Raw genomic sequence first — 27,584 nt, 5'->3', positions numbered from 1 at the left:
CTTGCCTTAAAGGGAACCTGTCACCGGGATTTTGTGTATAGAGCTGAGGACATGGGTTTCTAGATGGCCGCTAGCACATCCGCAATATCCAGTCCCCATAGCTCTGTGTGCTTTTATTGTGTAAAAAAAAAGATTTGATACATATGCAAATTAACCTGAGATGAGTCCTGTCCCTGACTCATCTCACGTACAGGACTCATCTCAGGTTAATTTGCATATGTATCAAGTCGGATTTTTTTACACAATAAAAGCACACAGAGCTATGGGGACTGGGTATTGCGGATGTGCTAGCGACCCATGTCCTCAGCTCTATACATAAAATCCCGGTGACAGGTTCCCTTTAAGCTGTCATCATCTCTGATATTTTCACACTTGCAGCCTGTGTGACACAGTTTGCCATCACTTACCTGCTAGCATCTGAGAACCATCTGTATCTATGGGAAGAGCAAGGATACGGCCACATTTGGTGGATCTGCAGCAGAACATCCACAATGTATTTGGCATATTTTGCAGCAGATTTGCTATAGATTTCATACTATGCATTGCAAATGGTGAACTCCATAGCGAAAATACACAACATATACTGTATATGCAGAACTGATTGAGCAAACTCTCTTCAGTGTGAGATCTTTTAAAACCTCATCCACCTTGCTGCTGCTAAAGGTTTGGGATTTGACGTGTAGTGTGGATTTTAAATCAATTGATGATGCAGATTTCTACAAATTAAATGCCTTGCTTACTTGTGATTTAAAACCACCGATGAAAAGGCCTCACCTACTATTGCATATTTGCATTGGCCAACCTGCAGCTTTTTTCCAGGGTCTCTTTAAGTCCCCGATATCTCCCTGTTTAGGGTAGATAATTGTAATGGTGCAAAGCAGAGATCTGCAAATTTCCCAAAAATAATTTTGGGTCAGATTCTGTTGAATTGGTTGTTAGATTTGATTCAGACCAAATAAATTGGACCCGAAAGTGCTCTGAATGCCCTGAAAAGTTGTGTATGACACTCTGGTCTCCTAGGACTATCCAACTGTAAAGGGGATAAGTATTAACTTGGTTGGGGCTCTACTGTTGGCACCCGACTGATCACCAGAATGGTCAGTTCCCGGTCAGGCATGCACACAGCCACTCTATTAATTTCTTTGGGAGTTCCGTCGATGGCTGAGATCTAACTCATATTGAACTGAATGGAGTGGTTGTGCACATGACCAGCCGGCTGCTTTGTTCATTTCATGGGGCTCCACGGGAGTCCCCATTCTCCTGATCAGTAAGTATGACTTTCACTGATCTAATAGTTGTACCACGCCAATTTGGCTATACATCCCTATCTTCTTGATAGAGGATAAGTTCACATAACCTGAAAACCCTTTTAAAGGGATTCTGTCACCAAGTTTTGGGCTATAGAGATGCGGACATGCACGGCTAGATTGTCGCTAGCATGTCCGCAATATACCTGTCCTATAGGGCTGTATGCTTTTATTTTCTTTAAAAAAGGATTTTAGAGATATGTAAATTAGTCTTGTAGGTGTCCAAGGGGCTATACGAACCTTTCTGGTGCCCAGCCACGCCCGCCTGTGAAGGAGCCCAGCACCGCCTATGTCCTCCGAATCTCCTCCTTTCATCAACGATAGATTGCCGTAATCTCGCGATACGCGACCTTGTGCATGCGCAGTTCTTTCCCTGAGGCTGATGCCAGCACAGGGAAGGAACACTATACCGGCACTGCGCATGCGCGAGCTCGCACATGGCGAGATTACGGCAATCTATCGTTGATGAAAGGAGGAGATTCGGAGGACATAGGCGGTGCTGGGCTCCTTCACAGGCGGACGTGGCTGGGCACCAGGAAGGTTCGTATAGCCCCTTGGACACCTACAAGACAAATTTACATATCTCTAAAATAATTTTTTAAAGAAAATAAAAGCACACAGCCCTATAGGACCGGTATATTGCGGACATGCTAGCGGCGATCTAGCCGTGCATGTCCGCATCTCTATAGCCTAAAACTTGGTGACAGAATGCCTTTAATAAATTTGTTCCCACTTTTGATTGATTAATAGAAATTACCTGTGCACTGCAGGAGCTGGTTCCAGTACTCGATACTGATCCATGATCTTATCAAGTAGTTTTTGCTTCTCATGTTTCAACTCTGTCAATTTCTCTCTAGATATCAAAGAAAGGTGAGATCATTACAGTATTTCCACCATTTCCATGTACAAAAAAGTACTTATGAAAACCACGTCAGACAACTTTTATTACAGTTTTAGAAAAGTTGAAAACATTTTGGTATAGCTTTTTAAAGGGACACTTATGGCAGAGTGGGGTATTTTTTTAACTCAATATTTATAGAAAACAATTTTCCCTTTAATATCAGAAAGGGCTTATTCTATGATTAATGTAACATTTCTATCACTGCTTAGGAGTGTTTCCTGACTGTTACAGCTCTCTTTCTGTTTTACATCTTCTAAGAAAAGATTAGGCTAGTGTCAGTTGAAGGATGGAACTGAGGTGGATTGATGTAACAGAACATACATTTAGTGGTAGCACAATCCCTTGTGTAGACCCCGTGGTAACTAAAAGTAATGTCATTTGACTGACGTATGTATTAAGGGGAACCTAATTTCATGCAGAATTTATAATCAAAAATTAAAATGACCTATTTCATTGCTATTTACCCCCTACGTCCTTTAAGTATTCTTTATATGTTCCCCAAAATGGTATGAAAAAAACGACACCAAAAAGCATCCTCATTCTGTTACACTCTTGGAAAATGAGACAATTTTTATCATGATTTTACAGTTCAACAGTAAAAAATATTTAATAAACTAGACATTTTTGGTATCACCATAATCATAATGACCCGCAGAATAAATATCATATCATTTGTAATGCAAGGTGCATACTGTTGCAAAAAACAATAGTGAATTTACAAATCTTTTCCCATCCCTTCCGCAAAAATGAATAAAGATTAATCAATAAATTATGTGTGCCTCCAAATGGTGGCATTGCCAAAATAATCCCTCATAAAAAGCTATAACATGGGTAAAATGAAAAAAAAAGATGGTTCTTGGAATGCTGCAAGGAATTTTTTTTTAAAAATTGCTGCTTTCTGAGGGGCCAAACTTGACTAGAACGTAACACTGGTTTCACACAAGCACTTTTCCAGTCCCAGACTGAACAATGACATATTAAAAGAAGCCTGTCATCACTTTCTAAGCCTATTTATCCACTCACTTTTCTATAAATACTTATTAATACATGATATTAAAATCAATTCTGAACAAACTATCAGTTCAGAGAAAGACGTAAGATAGGAGTCCTGTCTCCGCCATGCTTCAGAGATGAGCCCAGCGTTCTGACTCTTGGAGTGCAGCCATGCCCATAAATGAATAAGACACACTTTCTACGATTGCTCATCTCCACCCCTTCTCTTCCAAGTCTTGAAGCTGTGCAGTATACATTATATGATCAGTGTGACATGAGGAGTAGTGTTGATCGCGAATAATCTAATTGTGAATTTTGGAACTTCGAGAATTTGCAAAGATCTAGAATATAGTGCTATATCTTTGTAATCGTGAATATTCTAGATTTTTTTTCATCAGTGAGTGAGGTGACTATTTCTGCACATTCGCAGAATTTGGGAGGTGAGTTCGGGAGGAGGGTAGGATCTCTAGATTTTGTCACTCTTATAAAGGGAGATGGGCTTAGGAATGGGAAGTGATGAGGTAAGCATTTAATTTGCATAACTTGAAAAAAGCGAAAGTGGACTGTAAAAGAAGTACTTGGAGGTGTTTTAGGAAAAAAAAAAAGGGTGGGGGAGAACTCTCTCACGATTCTCAGTTTTTCACTGATATCACTCATCTGAAAGAGGCATAAGGGGTTGAATAAGTATTCCTATCCACATGACATGATATCTTTGGGACCCTCACCTTACTGAGAAAATTGAGGTCCCCGACCCTTGTTCACCAATTCCCTGCCTCCACATTCTCTGTATACGTCAATGGAGAGGTGGCCACTAGTGTTGGGCGAGCATGCTCGGCCGAACACTAATTTTACTTGAGCATCGCGATGCTCGGCACATCGCGGTGTTCGGCCGAATACTGCGTGTGCTCGAGCACGATGCTCGAGCCTCCTCCCCGCACGTTTCTTGGCTGCTACGCAGCCATTCACTGTAATGCCGTAGCCATCTTTTAAGGAGATTATTGTTGTGTGTAGCAGCAATATATATTTTTAGCGCAACCTGCACTAAATTGCTAAAACTTGTTAGAGACCCAAAAGTCCTTTTAAGGACTATAGTTGTATCTAGCAGCTAAATAGCTTGCAGACAGCGACATTTTCTGCGCTACATCTCCTGTCTAACGTGTGCGCAGCCTAAAAATATCTATGACATCCAGTGTACTTTTTCCGTAGACGGTGTCCGCTGCGGACAGTTACATTATCTGCGCTACATTTCCTGTATAACGTTAGCGCATCTGAAATATCAGTGACATTCAGTGTAATTTGTTTTGCCGCTGGTGACAGCGATAATGTCTGCGCTACATCTCCTGTGTAATGTGTGCACAGCCTAAAAATATCTGACATCCAGTGTACTTTTTCTGTAGATGGTGTCTGCTGCAGACAGTAACATTACCTGCGCTACATCTCCCGTAAAACGTTTGCGTATCCAAAATATCAGTGACATTCAGTCTAATATTTTTGCTGCTGGTGGCAGCGACAATACTTGCGCTATAACTCCTGTATAACATTTGTGCATCCTAAATATCAGTGACATTCAGTGTCATTTTTTATTAGTCTGTTGAAAATGGAGTACAGCACAACGTTGTTGCTGGTGCTAGCAAGGACTTGTGAGTCGTAAATCCAATAGTAGAAAATTGCAGCAAACAGCTTTTTATTTGCCGTTAAGTTACGTTTTAATAGTATTTCATCATATGAAAATTATGATCCAGTGCAATTACAGGATGTGTAGGAAAGTCATATACATTTCAATATGGCGATCGGATGTTTCTGCCCGTCAGGGCCTTCTTCATTGGTCTATGATCTAGAGTAAAGTGATATACACTCTGAGCAGTAGGATTCATGAAAATAACATATATAAAAAATAAAAATAAGAAATAAACAGAAAAGTGTACTTTACATTCTGTGTACTTTATTTCGGCATACACTTACAAAACCTGCGCTACTGTACTTGCAAGCATATATACAATTTAATATGCGCAAGGCGAGCAGTAAGGGACAGGGAAGTGGCCGTGCTGCTGATGGTGCCCGCAGAGGCCTTTGCCCTGGGCGTGGTGAAACTGCCTGCTGCCAGAGCACAAGAAACACACTCATCCACGATACCTAGCTTCATGTCCCAGTTTGCAGGGTGGCACAGGACACCACTATCGAAGTCAGATCAGTGCGACCAGGGTGGTCGGTTGGATTGCAGCAGACAATGCTTCCAGTCGGTTAAGCACCACCCTGTGTTCCACAAAGTCCAGTCTCAGTAGCCAAGAGTCTGGTCAACAGAATCCTCACCCTGATACTCCCTCCACCCACAATGGGGAGTCTTCGCAAACAAGTGATCCATTGGCCTATGTGTAGTACATGTGCAGAGTATTATAGGCCAGGCAATTCCCCCTCTGGGTTTCTGGGAATGCTATTCAGCAAAGCTTTCCTAAGCCTACTTGATGCTAGCACCTGTAAGATGTGCTACTTTTCACCATTCCTTAATTTGGACCTCTCGCCAAGCATGCTTGAAGAGGGACATGAGGAGATCTTGTGCCCTGATTCCCAAACTCTGGAGCATTAACAGTTAGAAGAAGATGACAATGGGTAACGGCAATTAGTGTTTCATGAGACGGATGATGATGATGATGAGACACAGTTGCCAATAAGTCAACAGCAATTAGTGTCTCGAGAGGTTCATGATGAGGATGAGACACAGCTGTCAATAACTGAGGTTGTTGTTGTTGTTGGTCAACAAGTCAGGAGGATGACCAGAGTGAGGAAGTGGAAGAGGAGGTGCTGGACGATGAAGTCACTGACCCAACCTGGGAAGGTGGCAAGCTGAGTGAGGGCAGCAGTACAGAGAGGGAGGGATTCGCAGCACCGCAACAGGCTGGAAGAGGCAGTGGGGTGGCAAAAGGGAGAAGGAGGGCCACACCAAACAGACCCGCAACTGTTCCCCAGAGCAGCCCCTTGTGGCAATCTCCCTTCCCAAGGGGTAGGTGTTCCGCAGTCTGGCGCTTTTTTGAGGAAAGTGCGGATTATAAAAAAAATTGTCATGTGCAACCTATGCCGTACCAAAATGAGTGTGAACACTAGCAACCTCACCACCATCACCGCCACATGACATCAAAGCACCCTAATAGGTGGGCCAAACGCCTGGGTCCACAATCAGTCTCTGCGGGTCACACCACAGCCTCCTCTTCCCCTGTGTTACGTGCTGGCCAATCCTCTGTCCAAGACGCAGGCCCGGGTGCCTCCCGCCATGCACCTGGACCTTTGCAAGCACCATGAGCTAAAACATCCAGTTCTGTGTCCCAGCGCAGCGTACAGATGTCTCTACCCCAGGCCTTTGAACGAAAGCGCAAATACCCAGCCACCCACCCACCCACAGACCATAGCACTAAATGCGAACCTTTCCAAACTGCTGGCCCTGGAAATGTTGCCATTTAGGCCTGTGGACACTAAGGCTTTCCGCAACCTAATGGCGGCGGCTGTCCCATCGTACTCTGTCCCCAGCCGCCAATATTTTTCAAGGTGTGCAGTCCCAGTCTTACACCAGAAGGTGTCCCGTAACATCACCCGTGCCCTGACCAACGCAGTAATTGGGAAGGTCCACTTGACGACTGACAGATGGACAAGTGCTTTTGGCCAGGGATGCTACATTTCCATGACGGCACACTGGGTGAACGTTGCAGAGGCCAGGAGCGAGTTGTACACTGGGATGGCACAGGTGCTACCGACGCCCAGGATTTCGGGCCCTACTTTCATCAGGGTTTCTGTCGCCACCTACGTTAGTGGCTGCAACCCCCCCACCTTCTCCTGCTTCGCCTCCTCCTCCTCCACTTCCACCTCAGAATTATCCTCTTGCAGCACCAGTCAGCCATTAGTCAGTTGCTGGAAGCTGTGTAGCAGTGGGGAAGCGTCAACAGGCCGTGCTTAAGCTGATCTGCTTGACAAACAGCACACTACCACAGAGCTGTGGCAGGGGATTAGAGACCAGACTGAGCTGTGGCACTCGCCACTCAAACTAGAACCAGGCATGGTTGTGTCTGATAATGGCCGTAACTTGGTCGAGGCTTTGGAGCTCAGGAAGCTCACACACATCCCATGCCTAGCCCACGTCTTCAACTTAGTGGTTCAGCGGTTTCTCAAAACCTACCTTAATTTGCCTGACTACTGGTGAAGGTGCACCGCATGTGTGCCCATTTCCGCAAGTCATCGACAGCTTCCACCAGTCTGGCAATGCTGCAGCAGCGCTTGCAATTTCCAGCTCACCGACTGTTATGCAACGTGAGCACGTGCTGGAACTCGATGTTCCACATGTTGGCCAGGCTTTGTGAGCAGCAGAGGGCAGTAATGGAATACCAGCTGCAACAAGGTCGTCGTCTTTCCATCCAGCTTCCGCTCTTCACAAACAAAGAGTGGGCATTGATGTCTGACCTCTGTGAGGTTTTACGCAACTTTGAGTAATTAACACAGATGGTGAGCGGCGATAACGGTATTATCAGCGTAACCATCCCACTTCTGTGTCTACTCAAATGCTCGCTGCTCACAATTAAGGATGACGCTTTGCATGTGGAAGAGGTGGAAATGAGGGAAGAAAGTACACAGGGTGATAGCCAGACCACCCTCAGTTCATCTTCTCAGCGCGAATTGGATGATGAGAAGGAGGAGGAGGAGCAGGAGACGGTTGCCTCCGCCACAGAGGGTAGTACCCATGGAAGTTTTATTCCATCTGTTCAGCATGGCTGGGTAGAAGAGGAGGAAGAGTATGAGGAGATTGAGAGTCATCCTCCTGATGAGGAGAGCGAAGTCTTGTCTATTGGGACTCTGGCACACATGGCTAACTTTATGTTAGACTGTCTTTCCCGTGCGTTGTGCGAATTTTTGCCAACACCGATTACTGGTTGTTCATCCTTCTTGACCCCCAGCTACAAAGAGAATTTCTTATCTCTCATTCCTGTGGTGGAGAGGACGACAAAATGGTTCAATACCAGAAGGTTCTTGTGGATAAAATGCTACAAAAATTTCCATCTGACAACGCTAGCTGCAGAGTACGTGGTTCCTTGGCCAACCGAGGAGGGGGGACGAGGGGAACACACAGCAGTCCCAACAGAGGCAGAGCAACACTCTCCAAGGCCTGGGACATTTTTATGACACCCCGCCAGCACCCTCAACCTGATCAGCAGCCTAGTGTCACAAGGAGGGAAACACTTTGGAAGATGGTGAAGGAGTACGTAGCAGACTGTGTCAGCGTCCTCAGTGATCCCTGTGTGCCTTACAACTATTGGATGTCCAAGCTGGACACGTGGCACGAACTGGTGCTCTACGCCTTGGAGGTCCTGGCCTGACCTGCCGACAGTGTTTTGTCAGAGCGTGTATTTTGTACTGCTGGTGGCATAATAACTGATAAGCGCATCCGCCTGTCAACTGAAAATGCTGACCGTTTGACTCTTATAAAAATGTACAAGGCCTGGATTGCCCCTGACTTCTCTACTCCACCAGAGGAAAGTGGCTTTTATGGTGTATTGATTACATTGTATTCCCATGCACCCCTTCCACCACTAAAAAGGGTATATGATTCAATCTCCCTTTTCTCGTCCTCCTCTTCCATCATATCAACATGCTTATTAGGCTGCCCTCGCTCCTAATGTTTTAGAGGATCAGCTCAGCAGCAGGCCCTCGCCCATAATGTTTTTGAGGGTCAACCATAATGTATTTGAGGGTCAGCTCAGCAGCAGACCCTCACCCCTAAATTTTTAGATGGTCAGCTCAGCAGCAGGCCCTCACCCACAACATTTTTTAGATGGTCATCTCAGCAGCAGGCCCTCACCCCTAATGTTTTACAGGGTCACCAGCAGGCCATCAACCATAATTTTTCAAGGGTGTGTATGATGCCCTCCTTTATGTGTAATAGGGTGTATTGGAGTGCCGGTTCCTTGTAAATTTTGGCAGCCCTTTCCCTTAGTGCATAGGCTTTATGAGTGTAGGAGTCCTACTACCTGAACAATTGTATCAAAATGTAAATGAGGCCCTCTTTATGTAATATACAGGTTGTATCGGAGTGCCTCTTGTAATTTTTGGCAGCACTTACACTTTATATACAAGTAAATATACAGGAAAGAATGTTTCCTAACAATTTTTCTTCTAAAATCGATTTTATCTTCGGTTTGGTGCGTATTATTTTCAGTCTGTAACATCGTTCCCAGCAGCGACATGGGAGTCCAAGATGCATCCAGACATCCTCCCCATGCTGTTCCCGAACCATTTCAGTGGTGTTTCCATCAATTTCTGACCTTTTCCAATGAAACAGACACCCTCCCCTCTTCAGAGCAGGGGGTGCCTGGTTTAATGCTCCGGTTCTCCCATTGACTCGAGCATTCTGAGGTGTTCTACTTGAGCACCCAAGCACTTTGGTGCTTGACCATCACTAGTGGCCACATAGGTGTGCTGCCAGTCTATTGCCTATGTATTTGTTCTTCTATGACCAAGGGATGTATACCCCTGTTGTAGGAATGTAGTTCTTGGTGACAGCAGGAGTTTTTTTTTTGTCCTCACCGTCTGAACAAACAAGGATGTATTGTAGGGACTGGCTGTAAATGATGGACTTTTTAATGTGTGTTGGATGAAAGTTGTCCCATCTAAGATATGCCAGAAAATGTGTCACCTACCACATTTTCAGGACAGTACCATATACATAAGGAACAATACTGTAAAAACATATATCTATGATAAAACCACAGGCCGCCCATATCTTAGATGGGACAGCTTTCACCCAAAACACAGCCCCTGACGAAGCTAAGTGCGAAACCCAGGTCGGGTATTTTATATGCTTGTGAAAACTTGCCTTTTGTAAGTAGATTAAAGTATTCCTACTTTTAAATCCCGAGGGTATTGCGCAATCTTTTTCTGTCCTTCATTAGGGTATTCCGGACTGTTTTCGGATCAGGCTTTTCGTGTGACTGTTACCACAAGGGGAGATTTCACCGTATATTGCAGGCGGACATCCATTCTTTCGCATGTGAACTGGGAGACGTAAGACAGTCGTCTTCATATATGCGCAGCTGAGTAATAGGTTGCTGAAAATCTTCGCATGGTTTATATGGAAGTGTGAGATCCGCCTGTATATTATTGTTTATGGATTTGGAATTTTTCGTTTGTGCATCATACGAATTTGGCACGTTGCTTTCTGGTTCTTGATCCTGTATACTGCTTTACAAATTAGCGCGGTACCCGTTAAACCTTTTTCACCCAAAACACATTAAATATAAAATATATTCCTAGAACAGGGGTATGCATCTGTTGGTCATAGAAGAACAAATACATAGAGCAATGAGGATTCCAAGAAGCAGCCCCTTGGAGTACAGACAAAAAGTAGGACATCAACAGGGTGCCTTTAGTGGTCATGTTTAGCCCCCAAATGAACATCCTAAACAAAAGTGCAGCAGACCTCCAACCCATATTCAATAAAGACAAAAGTCTAAAAAAAATATTTCTGGAGTGACCTCTTCTAGCATACAAGCAACCATCAAACTTGAGGAATCTCAGGAGTGCCCTATCAACTCCATCACATACAGGCACTTTTCCATGCAACCAGAAAAAAATGCAAGACCTGCACACATGTCTTATCCACAAATCAGTCCGTATACCGAACACCCAACAGACCTATAACATCACGGACACCTTCTCATGTGAATCCTCCAATGTGGTGTATATCATACTCTCTACAAGGTGTCCTAATGGAATAATTTATATTGGGGAGACTGTACAGAAACTGTGATCACAGATTCAATATAAACCATAAGGCCGATACAACTGTGGGAATCCAATTCACTGGACCAGGACACTCCATGGAGTGAAGGTTTTAATTCTCAAAAGGAATTTTTAAGAATATAAGAGACAGGAAAACTTGGGAATTTAAGATGATAACTACATTCAAGGCATTATATAATAGACAGAATCTCACCCCTGGTTTTATGACCCACTATTTAGACAAAATTCATGCCTCCCTCAGTTCGACTCTCAATCAGTAATCTACATTGTCTCCGCTGATCATGTTCACTTGTTGCTCAGCCTTATCTTAATTATGCATTACCCCATGTACATGTTTTGCTGTAACATCCTAAGTGCTGTCTTCCATTTGTAATCTTGTCTGAAGAAGGACCCTTTGTGCTCTGAAAGCTTGAAGTGTTTTTTTTTTCTGGTTAGTCTATACAGGTATCACTCCCTTAATAATACCTTAGTTTTGATTAATGCAGAGGTATTCAACATTACATAGGGGCACATTTATTATGTTTTAGACACCGGTCTTAATAAAGCCCCGCACTGGTGGTGGATCTGTCGCAGTAATGTAGAGGTGAAGGCCTCTTCATAACTTCGGTGGATCCACCTCCACTTCTAAATGTAAGACACTAACCTTGCTATCTTACATTTAGACCTTTTTCTATGCCTGAAAGAGGCATAGAAAATGATAAATGAGATGGGCCTGCGGGCCCAGTCCACGCCACACCCACTTTTTTAGACCTGGCATGAGCGTGAAAAAGCGGCTCAACTAACCGTTATAAGCCAAAAATAAGCCAAAAGGCTAATTACCCAAACTTGACCCAGATAGTCTTACTCTATAAAACATAACCTTTACTGATTACAATTAAAATCACTGTGTGAGGGGAAAAGGAATTCAAAATAGCTGTATACAGTCCGTGTGCTAATGTTATTCGTGTAATACTGGGATGGTAGTTTGCAGGGATGTGCACTTAATTCACTGGCAACTGAAATCTCACTAATCTCACTAAGGATATTATAAACACCATAAACTGGTTACATATCCACTGACACTGCTAGCTACACTGAACTGGAAACAGACACCTAAAACCTACTAACTGCCCTCGACATGTTTCTCCAGATAAACTGGCTTCATCAGGGGTTTGGGCAGCAATGAGGGAAAGCGTTGCTGACAGGATATAAATGGCCCACTAATCCATATTGACACATGCCTAATCCAATACACTATCAGAGCGTGCTGTGTTTAAAATGATGGACCAGTGAATCCATCTATAATGTCATTCAGAAAGGGGATCTGTCCCTTAGCATTCAGCTAATGGGGGTGTAAAGGGGAAGTGTCTTGGATGACACGATGTGCACCGAAATGATGCGCATAGACTTGTGGTCAACGTACCTTAGTCCCACAGTCGAGGCAAGGCCAGGACTCGACACTGATCCTGGATGTGCTGGAGTACTGTGCATGTCCTGCGCAGGTATTGATGCACAAGGACCTGAATACTACATGCCAGCATTTTTTCTAATGCCTAGCGACTACCCGGCGCAAGAGAAATGCCCAAGGGCATCGTCACAACTAAATGACAGAGCTAATGTGCCTTCAACTGGATCAGTAATGGACATAAGTGATATAAATGGATTTAATGATGATAGATATTGTACATTAGGGGTCACAGGGGTTAAAGGACAAAAAAATACTATACTGCCATTTGCTACAATATCGTGATATTATTATTTATTTACAAATGATCCACCAAATTATGGTGTGGGCCAAAGAGGACATAAGGTAAGTATATCCAGGGGTGGGATTCAAATTTTTAACAACAGGTTCCCTACTCAGCGGTGGATACGCAGCGCGTCACGAGTCATGACACATATTTACATACACCATATATATGCAACACAGTCACGACATATTTACATACACCATATATACACTACACACAAATACACTATATATACACTACACACATACCACTCAACTTTTAAAAAGCCTTAGGCCCCCTCTTTGTTATTACTGTAATGGCCCCCTCTTTATTATTATTATAATGGCCCACTCTTTATTATTATTATAATGGCCCACTCTTTATTTTTAATGTAATGGCCCCCACTTTATTATTAATATAATGGCCCCCTCTTTATTGATAATATAATGGCCCCCTCTTTATTATTAATATAATGGCCCCCTCTTTATTATTACTGTAACGGCCCCCTCTTTGTTATTACTGTAACGGCCCCCTCTTTGTTATTACTGTAACGGCCCCCTCTTTATTATTATTATAATGGCCCACTCTTTATTTTTAATGTAATGGCCCCCACTTTATTATTAATATAATGGCCCCCACTTTATTATTAATATAATGGCCCCCTCTTTATTATTAATATAATGGCCCCCACTTTATTATTAATATAATGGCCCCCTCTTTATTATTATTATAATGGCCCCCTCTTTATTATTAATATAATGGCCCCCACTTTAATAACAAAGAGGGGGCCATTACATTAATAACAAAGAGGGAGCCATTACATTAATAATAAAGAGGGGGCCATTATATTAATAATAAAGAGGGGGCCATTACATTAATAACAAAGAGGGGGCCATTACATTAATAATAAAGAGGGGGCCATTATATTAATAATAAAGAGGGGGCCATTACATAGTGGAGTACCGCTTAAAAAAGCTGCTCTTACTCTGTGGGCAAAATAGATGTGTTTCCCTGTGTGTGGCCACCTTAAATATTGTCATCAACCCCATCCATAACTCTTGTTTGGCTAAAAGAATCTAAACATTGGGTCAGGATGAGGGGAAGGTGGAGTAGGCACCTGCTTAGGAGAAATAATTAATACTTACCTCTCTCTCCTTCACAGCTTGTGGCATCCTGGTACAGGCGGTCACCAATGCCTCGCTCACTGTGCCTTCCCGCGCCGCGTCATCGCATCATCTCGCGAGATCCGCCGCAGGAGGTCACAGTGAGGTACGTGACTAAGTCCTGCGTCGCACCTCAACTGAAGCCGCTCCCCCGGCCCCTCCTCACTTCGCCTGCCCAGCTGCCCTGCACAGTGCGCGTCACACAGGGCCTCTCCTCTCGGCTTCCGCTCCGCCCCCACCCCTATAGCTACGCCACTGGTGCAGGCGCAGCTGCAGGACCGGGTCGGGATCCCTGCTTCTCACCGGTCCTGCGAACCGCCTGTAATTTTAACAAACGGTTCGGCAGAACCGGAGAGAACCGGCTGGATCCCATGCCTGAGTATATCTCAACTGAAAAAAACTTATATTGGTGACAATATATGAAATTGTATATATACTACTTCCAAGGACACAGAAGACAACATGTAAACAGATGTACTCTAAAGACAGAAAGTAAATGAACCTTTTGGTACCCATTTAGACTAAAGAATAAATATGAGTACCCGTGGGCCATATATTAGCAACGCAATCATCGCTCACTTATTGTCACTGTGGGGAGTGGGGGAAACCCTCACCGTACAATGTAGGGAAAATAAGGTAGCAGCTAGGCCTGGAAACAGGGAAAAGGGAACTGGTAACCAACTAAGCATCCCTAAATCCTATCCCTGACCTCCTGACTATATGAGCCTCCCTTGATGGTAGGTCGGCTCATACTCTCGAACCTGGGCCCTACTGACCCTAACGGCCCCTGCAATATGGTGTCAGAAGGTGGAGACAACCGATTCCTCCACGACACTGAGGAACCGGAGTCTCCAACAGATCTAGCAACAAAGGGGAAGAAAGCAGCCAGCATTGGACGACACGACAGGTAAGTGTCCAGAGGCAGAAAACACCACTGCCAACAGGACCAACATGGACACCTACCTGAAACAGCTGCAACAGGAACTCAAGCCGTCCACACTGCTACCACTGGATCCTGGAAATGCGCATAGGCCCAAACACACACACCAGGCAGGACCCAGCACAAACACAAACACAGAACCCAGTAGAAACAACCTGGACCACCATGAGGCATGAACCATGGCAGCACCAGGCCGAGCTGCTTGTAGTTCCCCCTCCGGGGAACTCCAGAGACCCCCTTTGGAGGTAAGGACATACAAAGGATATGTCTGGCACCCATGCTGACCTGAAACACCAAACAGGCCAGACATGAAACACCAAACCAGACATAACAACAAACCCCAAACATAAAACCCCACACCAAACATACAACAAGTGAGGTAGGGTAACAGCAACAGACACAAAGGGGTGACATCAGAAGACATCCGGTGACATCGATGTTCCATAAGGTGGTCCCTTAAGGACTGGGCAGATGGAAAAGCACCAGCTCCTCAAGACACTTAAGACAATCTGACCTCAGGCTCACAACTCAGAACAATAAGTTCCCCCTTGCACACAAATTAACTCCATACACACCAGAAAAAGGGAAGGGAAACAGCCTTAAAGGGAAAGTGCACACGCATGCATAACAAACACGTTGCCACCGGCAACCATCATGCGTGGCGAAAGTGTCACGGCAAACTACCACCAAGCCATGACACTTATACTGTAAAATAATAAACTGTTGGGACAGGATCTTCAGCGTTCATAAAAATGATGTATAGGTGAAGCCCTCATTTAGGCCTTTTGGACTGAGGCTATCCAGCCTATAAATCCACTTTGTTTCTTTTTGTAACATGACTCTATCCAGATTTCCCTTTCTAATTTGCTACATTTGCGGAGCTTTCATCCTCTGCCACTCAGAAGGGGTATCTCTATAGGCCAGTACATCAGGGCCCGTAGAAATTGCACTGATGATTCCAGTTTCATCAAAGAGAGTGAAAATTTATACCAACAGTTTACACAAAGAGGATACTCTAAGAAAGTGTAACACAAGGCCTTTGCTCGTGCAAAGGTCACAAAACGGTCTGACCTGCTATGTGACAAGGGACATATCAGCAATTCACAGGCTATCAGTATGTATGATGCCCAAAGCGCCAAAGTATACCAAATTCTTAAACATTGGCACATCCTTCAGACTGACAATGACTTACAGGACATGATCACTACACGTCCAAGTATTACCTATCGTAGAGGCAAGAACTTAAAAGACACTCTTGTGCATAGTGTCTTCACTTCAGAACATCCTCCAAGCACATGGCTCAGGTCCAAGACAGTGGGCACCCATCCATGTGCTAGGTGCTCATTTTGTCAGTTCATTAAGAGAACAAAGATGTTCATCAATCCAGTTGACAATAAGGAATATCACATTCAAGAATTTATCAATTGTCAGACGATAGGCATCATTTATATTGCTCAATGACCCTGTCCCAAAATGTATGTGGGCAAGACAATGCAAGAGTTCAGACGCCGCATTTGCCAATATGTCAGCAGTATTAATACCAAAGCAGATACTGCTATATCTAAGCACGTGAGACACTTTAATGATGGTAACCCCAGTTGCCTGAAATTTGGGGGTGTAAAAAGTCCCTTGGGGTGAGAAAGGGAAATCTGAAAAAAGTCCTGTTACAAGAAGAAACAAAGAGGATTTATAGGCTGGATAGCCTCAGTCCAAAAGGCCTAAATGAGGGCTTTACCTATACATCATTTTTATGAACGCTGAAGATCCTGTCCCAACAGTTTATTATTTGCCAGTATAAGTGAGTGATGATTGCGTTGCTAATATATGGCCCATAGGTACTCATATTTATTCTTTACTCTGAATGGGTACCAAAAGGTTCATCTGCTTTCTGTCTTTAGTGTATACCTGTTTATATGTTGTCTTCCATGTCCTTGGAAGTAGTATATATACAATTTTATATATTGTCACCAATATGAGTTTTTTTTTTCAGTTGAGATATACTTACATTGTGTCCTCTTTGATATCTGGCCCACACCAGAATTTGGTGGATCAATTGTAAATACATAATATCATAGTATTGTAGCAAATGGCAGTATAGTACTTTATTGTCCTTTAATCCCTGTGACCCCTAATGTACAATAGCCATCATCCTTAAATCCATTTATATAACTTATGTCCATTACTGATCTAGTTGAAGGCACATTAGCTCTGTCATTCAGTTGTGACGATGCCCTTGGGCATTTCTCTTGTGCCAGGTAGTTTCCAGGCATTAGAAAGAATGCCGGCTTGTAGTTTTCAAGTCCCTCCGCGTCAATACCTGTGCAGGACATGTGCAGTACTCCAGCACATCCGGGATCAGTGTCGAGTGCTGGCACTGTCTCGACTGTGGAAATGAGGCACATTGACCACAAGTCTACACGCATCTTTTCGGTGCACATCGTGTCATCCAAGACACTTCCTCTTTACACCACCATTGGCTGAATGCTAAGGAGCAGATCCTCTTTCTAAATTACATTATAGGTGGATACATGGGTCCATCATTTTGGACACAGCACGCTCCAATAGTGTATTGGATTAGGCATGTGTCAATATGGATTAGTGGGCCATTTATATCCTGTCAGCAACGCTTTCCCTCATTGCTGCCCAAACCCCTGATGAAGCCAGTTTAGCTGGTGAAACATGTCGGGAGCAGTTAGTAGGGTTTAGGTGTCTGTTTCCAGTTCAGTGTAGCTAGCAGTGTCAGTGGATATGTAACCAATTTATGGTGCTTATTTTATCCTTAGTGAGATTTCAGTTGCCAGTGAATTTAGTGGTGACACTCCTATTCAGTGTCCACTAACAAGTGACAACATTGTCTTACCAAGACATTGGAGGGACAGTGCACATCCCTGCAAGCTACCATTCCAGTATTACACGAATACCATTACCACACGGACTGTATACAGCTATGTTTAATTCCTTTCCACTCACACAGTGATTTTAATTGTAATCAGTAAAGGTTATGCTTTATATAGTAAGTGTAAGAGTGATGTCACAATTGCTCACCTGAAATGAGGAATCGTCTAGGCCTGGAAGGAGTCCAATGGCTGAGACAATCTAGATCTCTGGAGTAGCGGAGGCAAGCAGTGTCTAATAACAGTCCGGGTTGGTAACAGGTAAACACAGCAGTTAGGATAAAGCAGAAGCGTGGTCAGGTAACAATCCAAATTCGGTGCAAGAGTAAACACAGCAGTTTAGGATAAGGCAGAAGCGTGGTCAGGTAACAATCCAAATTCGGTACACGAGTAAACATAGCAGTTTAGGAAAAGGCACAGGAGCTGGATAGAGGCAGGAAGCACAATAATCTGGCAAGGAAGAAGTGACAAGGTCTGGTTTATATAGGAAGTTCCAAGCTGTGGCTGATTGGGCTAAACAAACAGAGATTGTCGAAGGCTAGGAAACTATTCACTAGGTTCAGGAGTTGAGCTGTCCTGAGTAGCCGGTAGCTCAGTGAGCAAGGCTACTACCTGGGAGACCGGAGTTTCCTGGTACTCACCCTCTTCCAGGATGACCTCCGGGCATCCCCGAGACTAGTTTATCAGGACATTGCCGATGAAATTCTTTGGTGAGTCTAGGAGCATGAATATTTTCCTCTGGTTCCCAAGAATTTTCTTCTGAGCCATAGCCCTTCCACTTGATTAAGTACTGTAGCTTATTCCGATGGATTCTGGAGTCCAAGATCTTTTCAACTATAAATTCATCTTCGCCATGCACTTTTACTGGTGGAGGAGGAGACAAATGGCACCCTGGAAAAGTATTTTCAATAAATGGTTTCAAGAGAGAACAATGAAAAACAGGATGTACCTTCATAGACTCTGGAAGTTTTAATCGAAAGGTGACTTCATTAATTTAAGCAGAAATTTGAAATGAATATATTTCTGGTCCAATTTTGGAGAAGGTACTTTCAGTTTTAGATTCTTTGTGGAAAGCCACCCTTTGTCTGCTATATGAAAAACAGGAGTTGATTTCCGATGCCTTTCTGCGGTTTGTTTGAATCGTCTTTGAGCATCGTGCAAATTTTCAACAATCTTTTCTTATACCTTCTATAATGTTGTCAAACGTTCGGTTACTGCTGGAAGAGTAGTTGTGATTGGTAAATCTGTAATGAAAACTGGATGAAGGCCTGTATTGGCATAAAAAGGACTATGAGAAGTTGAGCTATACTCAGAGTTATTGTATGCAAACTCAGCCGTGGGGAGATAGTCCATCCAATCATCTTGAAGATAAGTTATGAAGCATCAAAGGTATTGTTCAAGAGTCTGATTAGTTCATTCAGTTTGTCCATTAGATTGAGGATGAAAGGCAGGTGACAAATTTATTCCTATCCCCAAGGCAGAGCAAAAGCTTTTCCAGAATTTAGAAGTGAGTTGTACACCTCGATCCGTTACCACTTTGTCAGGGATCCTATGTAATCAAAATATTTCCGAATCATCAGTTCAGCAGTTTGTTTTGCAGTTGGTATTCCATTAGTGGGAATAAAATGGGCCCTCTTTGTAAGACCGTCTACGACAACCACAAAATCCATTGAGACTGAGCCCCAAGGGCGAGAAGGGAACAGGAAGTGCCTGTAACAAACCTAAAGGAGAAGAGCGTGGAGTCTTATTGTGAGCACAAATCAAGCATGAGGAAACATATCTTTTGACATCCTTCTTATAACTTGGCCACCAAAAAGAACGGAATAGAAGTTCTTGAGTCTTTTTAATGCCTAAATGTCCAGCCAGCTTAGAATCATGGATTAGTTTTAGAACATCAAGTCTAGCTGTTTCTGGTACATATAATTTATGATCCAGTTGCATCCAGTAACCATTTAAGCAGAGATTGACATTCCTTATAGGATGACTAAGGAAGGAATCATTTTCATATCCATTCTTAATTAAACTCAAGAGCTCCCTTGAATGAGTGGCCCCTTTGAATTTATTTTCAGAAGTGGCCCCTATTAATTTTTTTTTCAGAAAGCATCCTAGATAAAGCATCTGCTTTACCGTTTTTTGATCCAGGTCGGTAGGTGATGAGAAAATTAAACCAAGAAGATAATAAAATCCATTTTGCTTGTCTGGAAGATATTCTTTTGGCACTACGGATAAATTTGAGATTCCTATGATCAGTCAGCATAGTTAGAGGATTGGTAGCTCCCTCCAAGAGATGCCTCCACTCAGAAAATGCACTTTTAATTGCTAGCAGTTCTTTATTCCTGATATCATAGTTTCTTTCAGATGAGGACATTTGGCGAGAAAAATAGGCACAAGGATGTAACAATATCTCATCTCCAGACCACTGCGTCAGGACTGCTCCTACTGCAGAATCAGATGCATCAACCTCAACAGTAAATGGTAGATCTGGATTTGGGTGAATTAGTATCTGTACAGATGTGAAGAGAGTCTTCAATTTAGTGAAAGAATCCTGAGCCTCTGATGTCCAAGTAAAATGTACTGCCTTCTAAGTGAGTTGTGTAATTGGTGCAATGATCTTGGAAAATTTTCAGATCAATTTTCTGTAGAAGCTGACAAAGCCAATAAATCTCTGTATATCTTTTTCATTTCTTGGAATTGGCCACTCCACTACAGCCCTGATCTTTCAAGGATCCATCCTCAAACCTTCCGGAGAGATAATGTATCCAAGCAATTGAATGGTTGTCTGCTCAAATTCAAATTTCTCAAGTTTGATGTATAAACAGTGTTCTCGAAGCCTTTGCAGAACATGGCAGACGTGTTTGCGATGTTGTTCTAAGTTTTCTGAAAAGATTAAGATATCATCCAAGTAAACAATTACAAATTGATCCAGCATATTCCTGAAAACATCACTGATAAAGTGTTGGAAAGTGGCAGGGGTGTTACAAAGTCCAAAAGGCATGACAAGATACTTAAAATGACCATACTGTGTTCTAAAGGCAGTCTTCCATTCATCTCCTGGACGAATTCGGACAAGGTTATATGCTCCTCTAAGGTCAAGTTTAGTAAATATTTTAGCAGTACAAAGCCTTTCAAGTAACTCTGGAATTAAAGAAAGAGGATACCAGTTTTTTACAGTGGCATTATTAAGTCTTCTATAGTCAATGCAGGGATGCAAGGTGGAATCTTTCTTGTCAACAAAGAAAAAAGGTGCTCCGGCTGGAGAAGTAGATGGCGGGATGAAGCCTTTCTTTAAATCCTCATCCAGATATTCTTTTTAGGCCTTTAGTTCTGGTTCAGAAAAAGACTATTTACTATCAAAGGGTATTTCAGCTCCATGTAACAGTTCTATTGGACAATCATATGGACGATGTGGGGGTGGTTTATCTGCATTCTTCTTATTACATACATCCTGAAATTCTCTGTATTGTGGAGGTAATAATTCTTTAGCAGACAGTTAAGAGAGGCAATGAAGAGGTGGGTTTATGCAGGCAATTTAGATGGCAAAATTCAGATGGGAACTGTATACAACGTGTTTCCCAGTCAACAGATGGGTTATGAGTAGCTAGCCAAGGGTTACCCAAAATTACTGGAAACTTTGGGAAAGCAATCAATGAAAAATAAATAATTTCACGGTGATCAGGTTTAATGAAGACTTGAAGTTTCACAGTCTCATGAGTAACCGGCCCAGATAAAAGGGGTGATCCATCAACAGTTTCCATGTTTATAGGTGCTGTCTTATTTAACAGTGTGATATTATTTTCATGAGCAAAGGTTATGTCCATAAAGTTAACACCGGCCCCAGAGTCTAACATAGCAGAGCAAGAAATCTCATGTGTTTCAGTGCAGCTGTGGATTGGCAGAATAAAATGAGACTCAGGAGCTATTATCTTGTCAGAGCTAAAGGAGAAATAAAATGTATTTTTGAGTGTAAAAGATATGATGTTTCTGGTTTAATCTGTTCTTTCACTTCCGTGACAGCAATTGTTCTACGAACCTTGTTTGGGCATTTTATAGCATAATGCCCTGACTCACCACAGTAAAGACAAACATTTTCTGTAAACCGTCTCTTTTTCTGCTGTAGTTAGAGATTTCCGTAAAGCATCAATCTGCATTGGTTCAGATATGGACTCAGTGTTTCACTGAGTTGATTGACTGAAAGAATAGGTAGGTCTATTTCCCAATGCCCAGAGTTTTTCCCTTCTCCTTTCAGAAAGTCTTTGATCAACTCGGATACACAATTGAATAAAGTCCTCCAAATCATCAGGGGCTTCAACTCTAGCAAGCTAATCTTTCACTTCGCCGAAGATTGATGATGAACAATACTTTTTTCTTGTCACTGGTAAATGGAGTGGGCTGCATTTGAAAATAAATGCAGCATTGATTTAGGAACCCCCGATAATGACGTCGATCTCCATTGAAATTTGATGGTAATGGCATGAGAATATCCCCAGATGAGCCACCACATCCAAAAGTTGTCTTTGCAATTCAATTATTTTTCTTTGTTGATTTTGTACTAAGTCTTGTAGCTATGTAAATTTTGGTACCAAATTCCTGCAGTTCAAAAACTTGCTTCCTCAAGGTTGTCATAGCGGACTCCATATTTTGGCCAGATTATTCTGTAAGAGTAATGTCACAATTGCTCACCTATAATTAGGAAACGTCTAGGCCTGGAAGGTAGGTAAGGAGTCCAATGGCTGAGATAATCTGGAGGAAGTGACAAGGTCTGGTTTATATAGGATGTTCCAAGCTGTGGCTGATTAGGCTAAACGAGCAGAGATTGTCCAAGACTAGGAAACTATTCACTAGGTTCAGGAGTGGAGCTGTCCTGAGTAGCCGGTAGCTCAGTGAGGAAGGCTACCGCCTGGGATACAGGAGTATCCTGGCTTGATTCCTGACAGTAAGACTAACTGGGCCAAGTTTGGGTAATTAGCCTTCTGGCTTATTTATGCTGACAGTATGTATATACCAATACCCTGATAGGGTCCATCAGGGATATTTTCTAGCAACTAACCGTTGTGACTAATATAGGTATATTTCAGCTTCATAAATGACCTCCATAGTTTTTTCTGGCTAACACGGTACTATGCAATTCTTGCCACACACCATACACACAGAGGAATTTGTCAACTCTAGCATAATTTGAGTAAAAAAACTAGCATACATGCAGTGCAACAAATTTAATAAGTGTATTAGACAATTATTCTGGCTTTTCCAAAAAGGGATGTGACTTAGTGGAAAGGGAGCATGGCCTACCAGTAAGGACTGTGGCTTGTTTTGGGACTATGTGAGCCAAAAAATGTGCCAAAATGTTGGCACGTGATTCTGGCATAAAGTAAGCCAACTAATAGGTTGTGTAAATAAGATTAAAAACACTTTGTTTAACCCATTCACACACATTGACATAATAGTACTTCAAGGGTCCTAGGTATTTAATACAGCTTGGCATATGGTTATGTCAATGTGATTGTGCGGGCATTGCCTTCTTGCCCACATGATAACTTACAGGAGGACATATGATTTTGTTGATAACAAGAAATGAAAGGTCAGCTTTCGTTCCTTATTCTGCTCAAAGTTGCGATTGGTTCCTATGGGCAAAAAAATGCCGGGTTTCTTTTTGACAGTTTTATCATCCTCCTCTACTGTATTTTGTGATAAAATGCATGATTTCACGTACATGGGGCCTAAATGCAACTGGTAGTATTTCAGTGTAGCTGTAGGCTGAGCCTTAAGAATCAATGCCACTGGTGAGCCATCCAGTCTGACACTGTCTAACTGTTCAAGATTAGGAAACCTTTTTAACAATCATTGTACAGATGATGGCGTGTTCTGCATTTGACCACGACACCTTCACTTACAATTTTATACCCATAGAAACAATTACAAATGGAATGGTTAGACTAGGTTTACATTACAGCAAAGAAGCAGGTCAAAATACAGTTGCATGCAAGTGGTATTTTGTCCAGCAGAACCACATAAACCATATCGGAAACCCAATAACAGCATTATAAGTCAATGGGGTTTGCATTGGTGTCTGACAAAAGCCAGATCAGAGTTCCTCAATTTTAGTTTTTTTCATTCCTATTCCAGGACAGAAGAATAAAAAAGCACCACTTATGTGAACCTAGTTTAACAAAGAAGCACACAATCCTCTATTTCTTTAAATAGCATACAATTCTGGACTAAGTGTAATGTTTAAATACTGGTGCATTTACATATGACAATCTTACCTGTAGCGTCTTTCCTCCTCTTGTCTTAAAGCTCCACTTTCCAGACTCTTCTCTAATAATTCACGATTGTCTTGGGTTAATGCATTATTCTGAGACAGCAAATGATTATTTTGCTCCTGAATAGTAAATTTCACCTGGGACAACACCTAAATGACAATATAGACAACGGGTCACAATGGTTTATTTGCTCAAGTGACATTGTGGCTTCCTTGTGTTCTTTTCTAGATTTTATGCATCAACTTTTATCACTTTTCAATGTCCTGCTGTTGTTTTTAATCTGAATACATATTGCTAGTATGGATATCCACATATTCACAGAACGATACCAACCTGGCACTGTTCAGCTAGAGCTGTATTGCTAATCTCCATGCGTTGTACACATTCCTTCAATTCCATGCGCTCTCTCTCAAGCTGTTCTCGCTGTCTCTGTTCAGCTCCTAGCTGTCTCTTCATTTCTCTTAGCTCTGAGGTCTTTTCAGTATAAGTCTTTTCTATTCGAGACAGCTCCTCTTCAAGTCTGTTTTGGAAGAGCAAGTTCCATTAGTTAATAAATGAATCCAATAATGCAGAGGTAGTGGAGAGGTAAGCAGAGTAACATAGAAACATAGAATAAGTCGGGCAGATAAGAACCATTTGGCCCATCTACTCTGCCCAATATACTAAATACTATGGATAGCCCCTGGCCCTATCTTATATGAAGGATGGCCTTAAGCCTATCCCATGCATGCTTAAACTCCTCCACTGTATTTGCAGCTACCACTTCTGCAGGAAGGCTATTCCATGCATCCACTACTCTCTCAGTAAAGTAATGCTTCCTGATATTACTTTTAAACCTTTGCCCCTCTAATTTAAAACTATGTCCTCTTGTAACAGTTTTTCTTCTTTTAAATATTCTCTCCTCTTTTACCTTGTTGATTCCCTTTATGTATTTAAAAGTTTCTATCATATCCCCTCTGTCTCGTCTTTCTTCCAAGCTATACATGTTAAGGTCCTTTAATCTTTCCTGGTAAGTTTTATCCTGCAATCCATGTACTAGTTTAGTAGCTCTTCTCTGAACTCTCTCCAAAGTATCAATATCCTTCTGGAGATATGGCCTCCAGTACTGAGCACAATACTCAAATGAGGTCTCACTAGTGCTCTGTAGAGCGGCATGAGCACCTCCCTCTTTCTACTGGTAATTCCTCTCCCTATACACCCAAGCATTCTGCTAGCATTTCCTGCTGCTCTATGACATTGTCTGCCTACCTTTAAGTCTTCTGAAATAATGATCCCTAAATCCCTTTCCTCAGATACCGAGGTTAGGACTGTATCACTGATTGTATATTCTGCTCTTGGGTTTTTACGTCCCAGGTGCATTATCTTGCACTTATCAACATTAAATTTTAGTTGCCAGACTTTTGACCATTCCTCTAGTTTTCCTAAGTCCTTTTCCATTTGGTGTATCCCTCCAGGAACATCAACCCTGTTACAAATCTTTGTGTCATCAGCAAAAAGACACACCTTACCATTGAGGCCTTCTGCAATTTCGCTGATAAAGATATTAAACAATATGGGTCCCAGAACAAATCCCTGATGTACCCCACTGGTAACAAGACCATGGTCCGAATATACTCCATTGACTACAACCCTCTGTTGCCTGTCCCTCAGCCACTGCCTAATCCATTCAACAATATGGGAGTCCAAGCCCAAAGACTGCACTTTATTGATAAGCCTTCTATGTGGAACAGTATCAAAAGCCTTACTAAAGTCTAGATAAGCTAAGTCTACTGCACCTCCTCCATGTAATATTTTAGTCACCCAATCAAAAAAATCTATACGATTAGTTTGACATGATCTGTCTGAAGTAAACCCATGCTGTTTTTCATCTTTCAATCCACGGGATTTTAGATGTTCCACAATCCTCTCCTTAAGTATGGTTTCCATTAATTTCCCCACTATTGATGTCAGGCTTACTGGCCTATAGTTGCCCGATTCCTGCCTACTACCTTTCTTGTGAATGAACACAACATTTGCTCATTTCCAATCTTCTGGGATGACTCCTGTTGCCAGTGATTGGTTAAATAAATCTGTTAATGGTTTTGCTAGTTCACCGCTGAGCTCTTTTAATAGCTTTGGGTGAATCCCATCAGGCCCCTGTGACTTATTTGTATTTATTTTAGACAGTTGACTTAGAACCTCTTCCTCTGTAAAGACACATGCATCAAAAGATTCATTAGTCTTCTTTCCTAACTAAGGGTCCTTCTCCTTTATTTTCCTTTGTAAAAACTGAACAGAAGTATTCATTGAGGCAGTCAGCTAGTTATTTATCTTCTTCCATATACCTTCCTTCTTTTGTTTTTAATTTGGTAATTGCTTGTTTTAGTTTCCTTTTTTCATTTATGTATCTGAAGAATGCCTTATCGCCTTTTTTCCCTGATTGAGCTAATTTCTCTTCTGCCTGTGCTTTAGAAGATCTTATAACTTGTTTGGCCTCTCTCTGCCTAATCTTATAAATTTGCCTGTCATCCTCTTTTTTTTTTATAATTCCTAAATGCTATCTTTTTGTTTTTAATGATTTTGGCCACAGTGGTCTCTTCCTTTTTTGCTTTTACTGACAAGCCTAATGCAATTTTCTGTTGCCTTCAATAGTGCCACTTTTAAGTAGTCCCATTTCTCCTGGACTCCAATGAAACTGTTCCAGTCTGATAGGGACTCGTATACCACTAATCTAATTTTAGAAAAGTCTGTTTTTCTAAAATCTAAAACTTTTGTTTTTGTGTGGTGTGACTCAGTCACTGTACTTATAGTAAACTACACTGACTGGTGATCACTAGATCCCAAGCTTTCCCCTACAGTAATATCAGATACCAAATTCCCATTTGTGAATACTAAATCTAAAATGGACTCCTTCCGGGTTGGCTCCTCCACTACTTGGTGTAGAGATAATCCCAGTAGGGAATTTAGAATATCTGTACTCCTGGCAGAACTAGCTATTTTGGTTTTCCAGTTTACATCTGGAAGATTGAAGTCTCCCATAATGATAACTTCCCCCTTCAATATCATTTTAGCTATTTCCTCAACTAGTAGATCATCTAATTCTTTGACTTGGCTAGGTGGTCTATATATCACACCTACGCGAGTTACCTTATGATTATCAAGCTGCAAGGTAACCCAAACTGACTCTAAATTGTTCTCGCTAACTTGTATCAAATTAGATTTTATGCTATCTTTCACATACAGGGCCACCCCTCCCCCTTCTTGCCTTCTCTGTCTTTCCTGTATAGAGATAACCCTGGTATTGATATATCCCAGTCATTACTCCCCTTGAACCACGTCTCAGTACCAGCCACTACATCTATATTCTCAGATGCCATTATAGCCTCAAGTTCATTGATCTTATTCCCTAGACTGCGAGCATTTGTAGATAAGACTCTGAGCTTATCATTTCTTAACCTTTGTGCTACTGGCCTCTTCTGGCATTGTTCCTGGGGGCAGTCGGACTGCTGAATTATCACTCTTTTGCCCCCCTTTCCTAGTTTAAATGCTTCTTAGCAAATACTTGGAACTGTTCATTGAGGACATTCGTTCCATTGAGAGAAAGATGCAAACCATCTTTCTTGTACAGTTCTTTTCCATTTCAACAAGAGCTAACATGAGAC

General features: G+C 42.3%; 1 protein-coding gene across 1 annotated transcript in view; it reads right to left on the bottom strand.

The window, feature by feature from the left end:
• CCDC88B (coiled-coil domain containing 88B) overlaps window positions 1-27,584 on the bottom strand; it is a 162,503-nt gene that overhangs the window by 16,707 nt on the left and 118,212 nt on the right. Inside the window, exons 16-18 of the mRNA XM_044269660.1 lie at window positions 24,277-24,463; window positions 23,947-24,092; window positions 2,065-2,160 (exon numbers count right to left, since the gene is read on the bottom strand). Of these exons, the coding sequence (XP_044125595.1) occupies window positions 2,065-2,160; window positions 23,947-24,092; window positions 24,277-24,463 (429 nt within the window). The remainder of the gene's footprint in view (window positions 1-2,064; window positions 2,161-23,946; window positions 24,093-24,276; window positions 24,464-27,584) is intronic.

The sequence above is a fragment of the Bufo gargarizans genome, chromosome 10, assembly GCF_014858855.1.
Source record: "Bufo gargarizans isolate SCDJY-AF-19 chromosome 10, ASM1485885v1, whole genome shotgun sequence".
Lineage (NCBI taxonomy): Eukaryota > Metazoa > Chordata > Amphibia > Anura > Bufonidae > Bufo > Bufo gargarizans.
The sequence above is the reverse complement of the archived record's forward strand: the minus strand, read 5'-3'. Positions and strand labels throughout refer to the sequence as shown.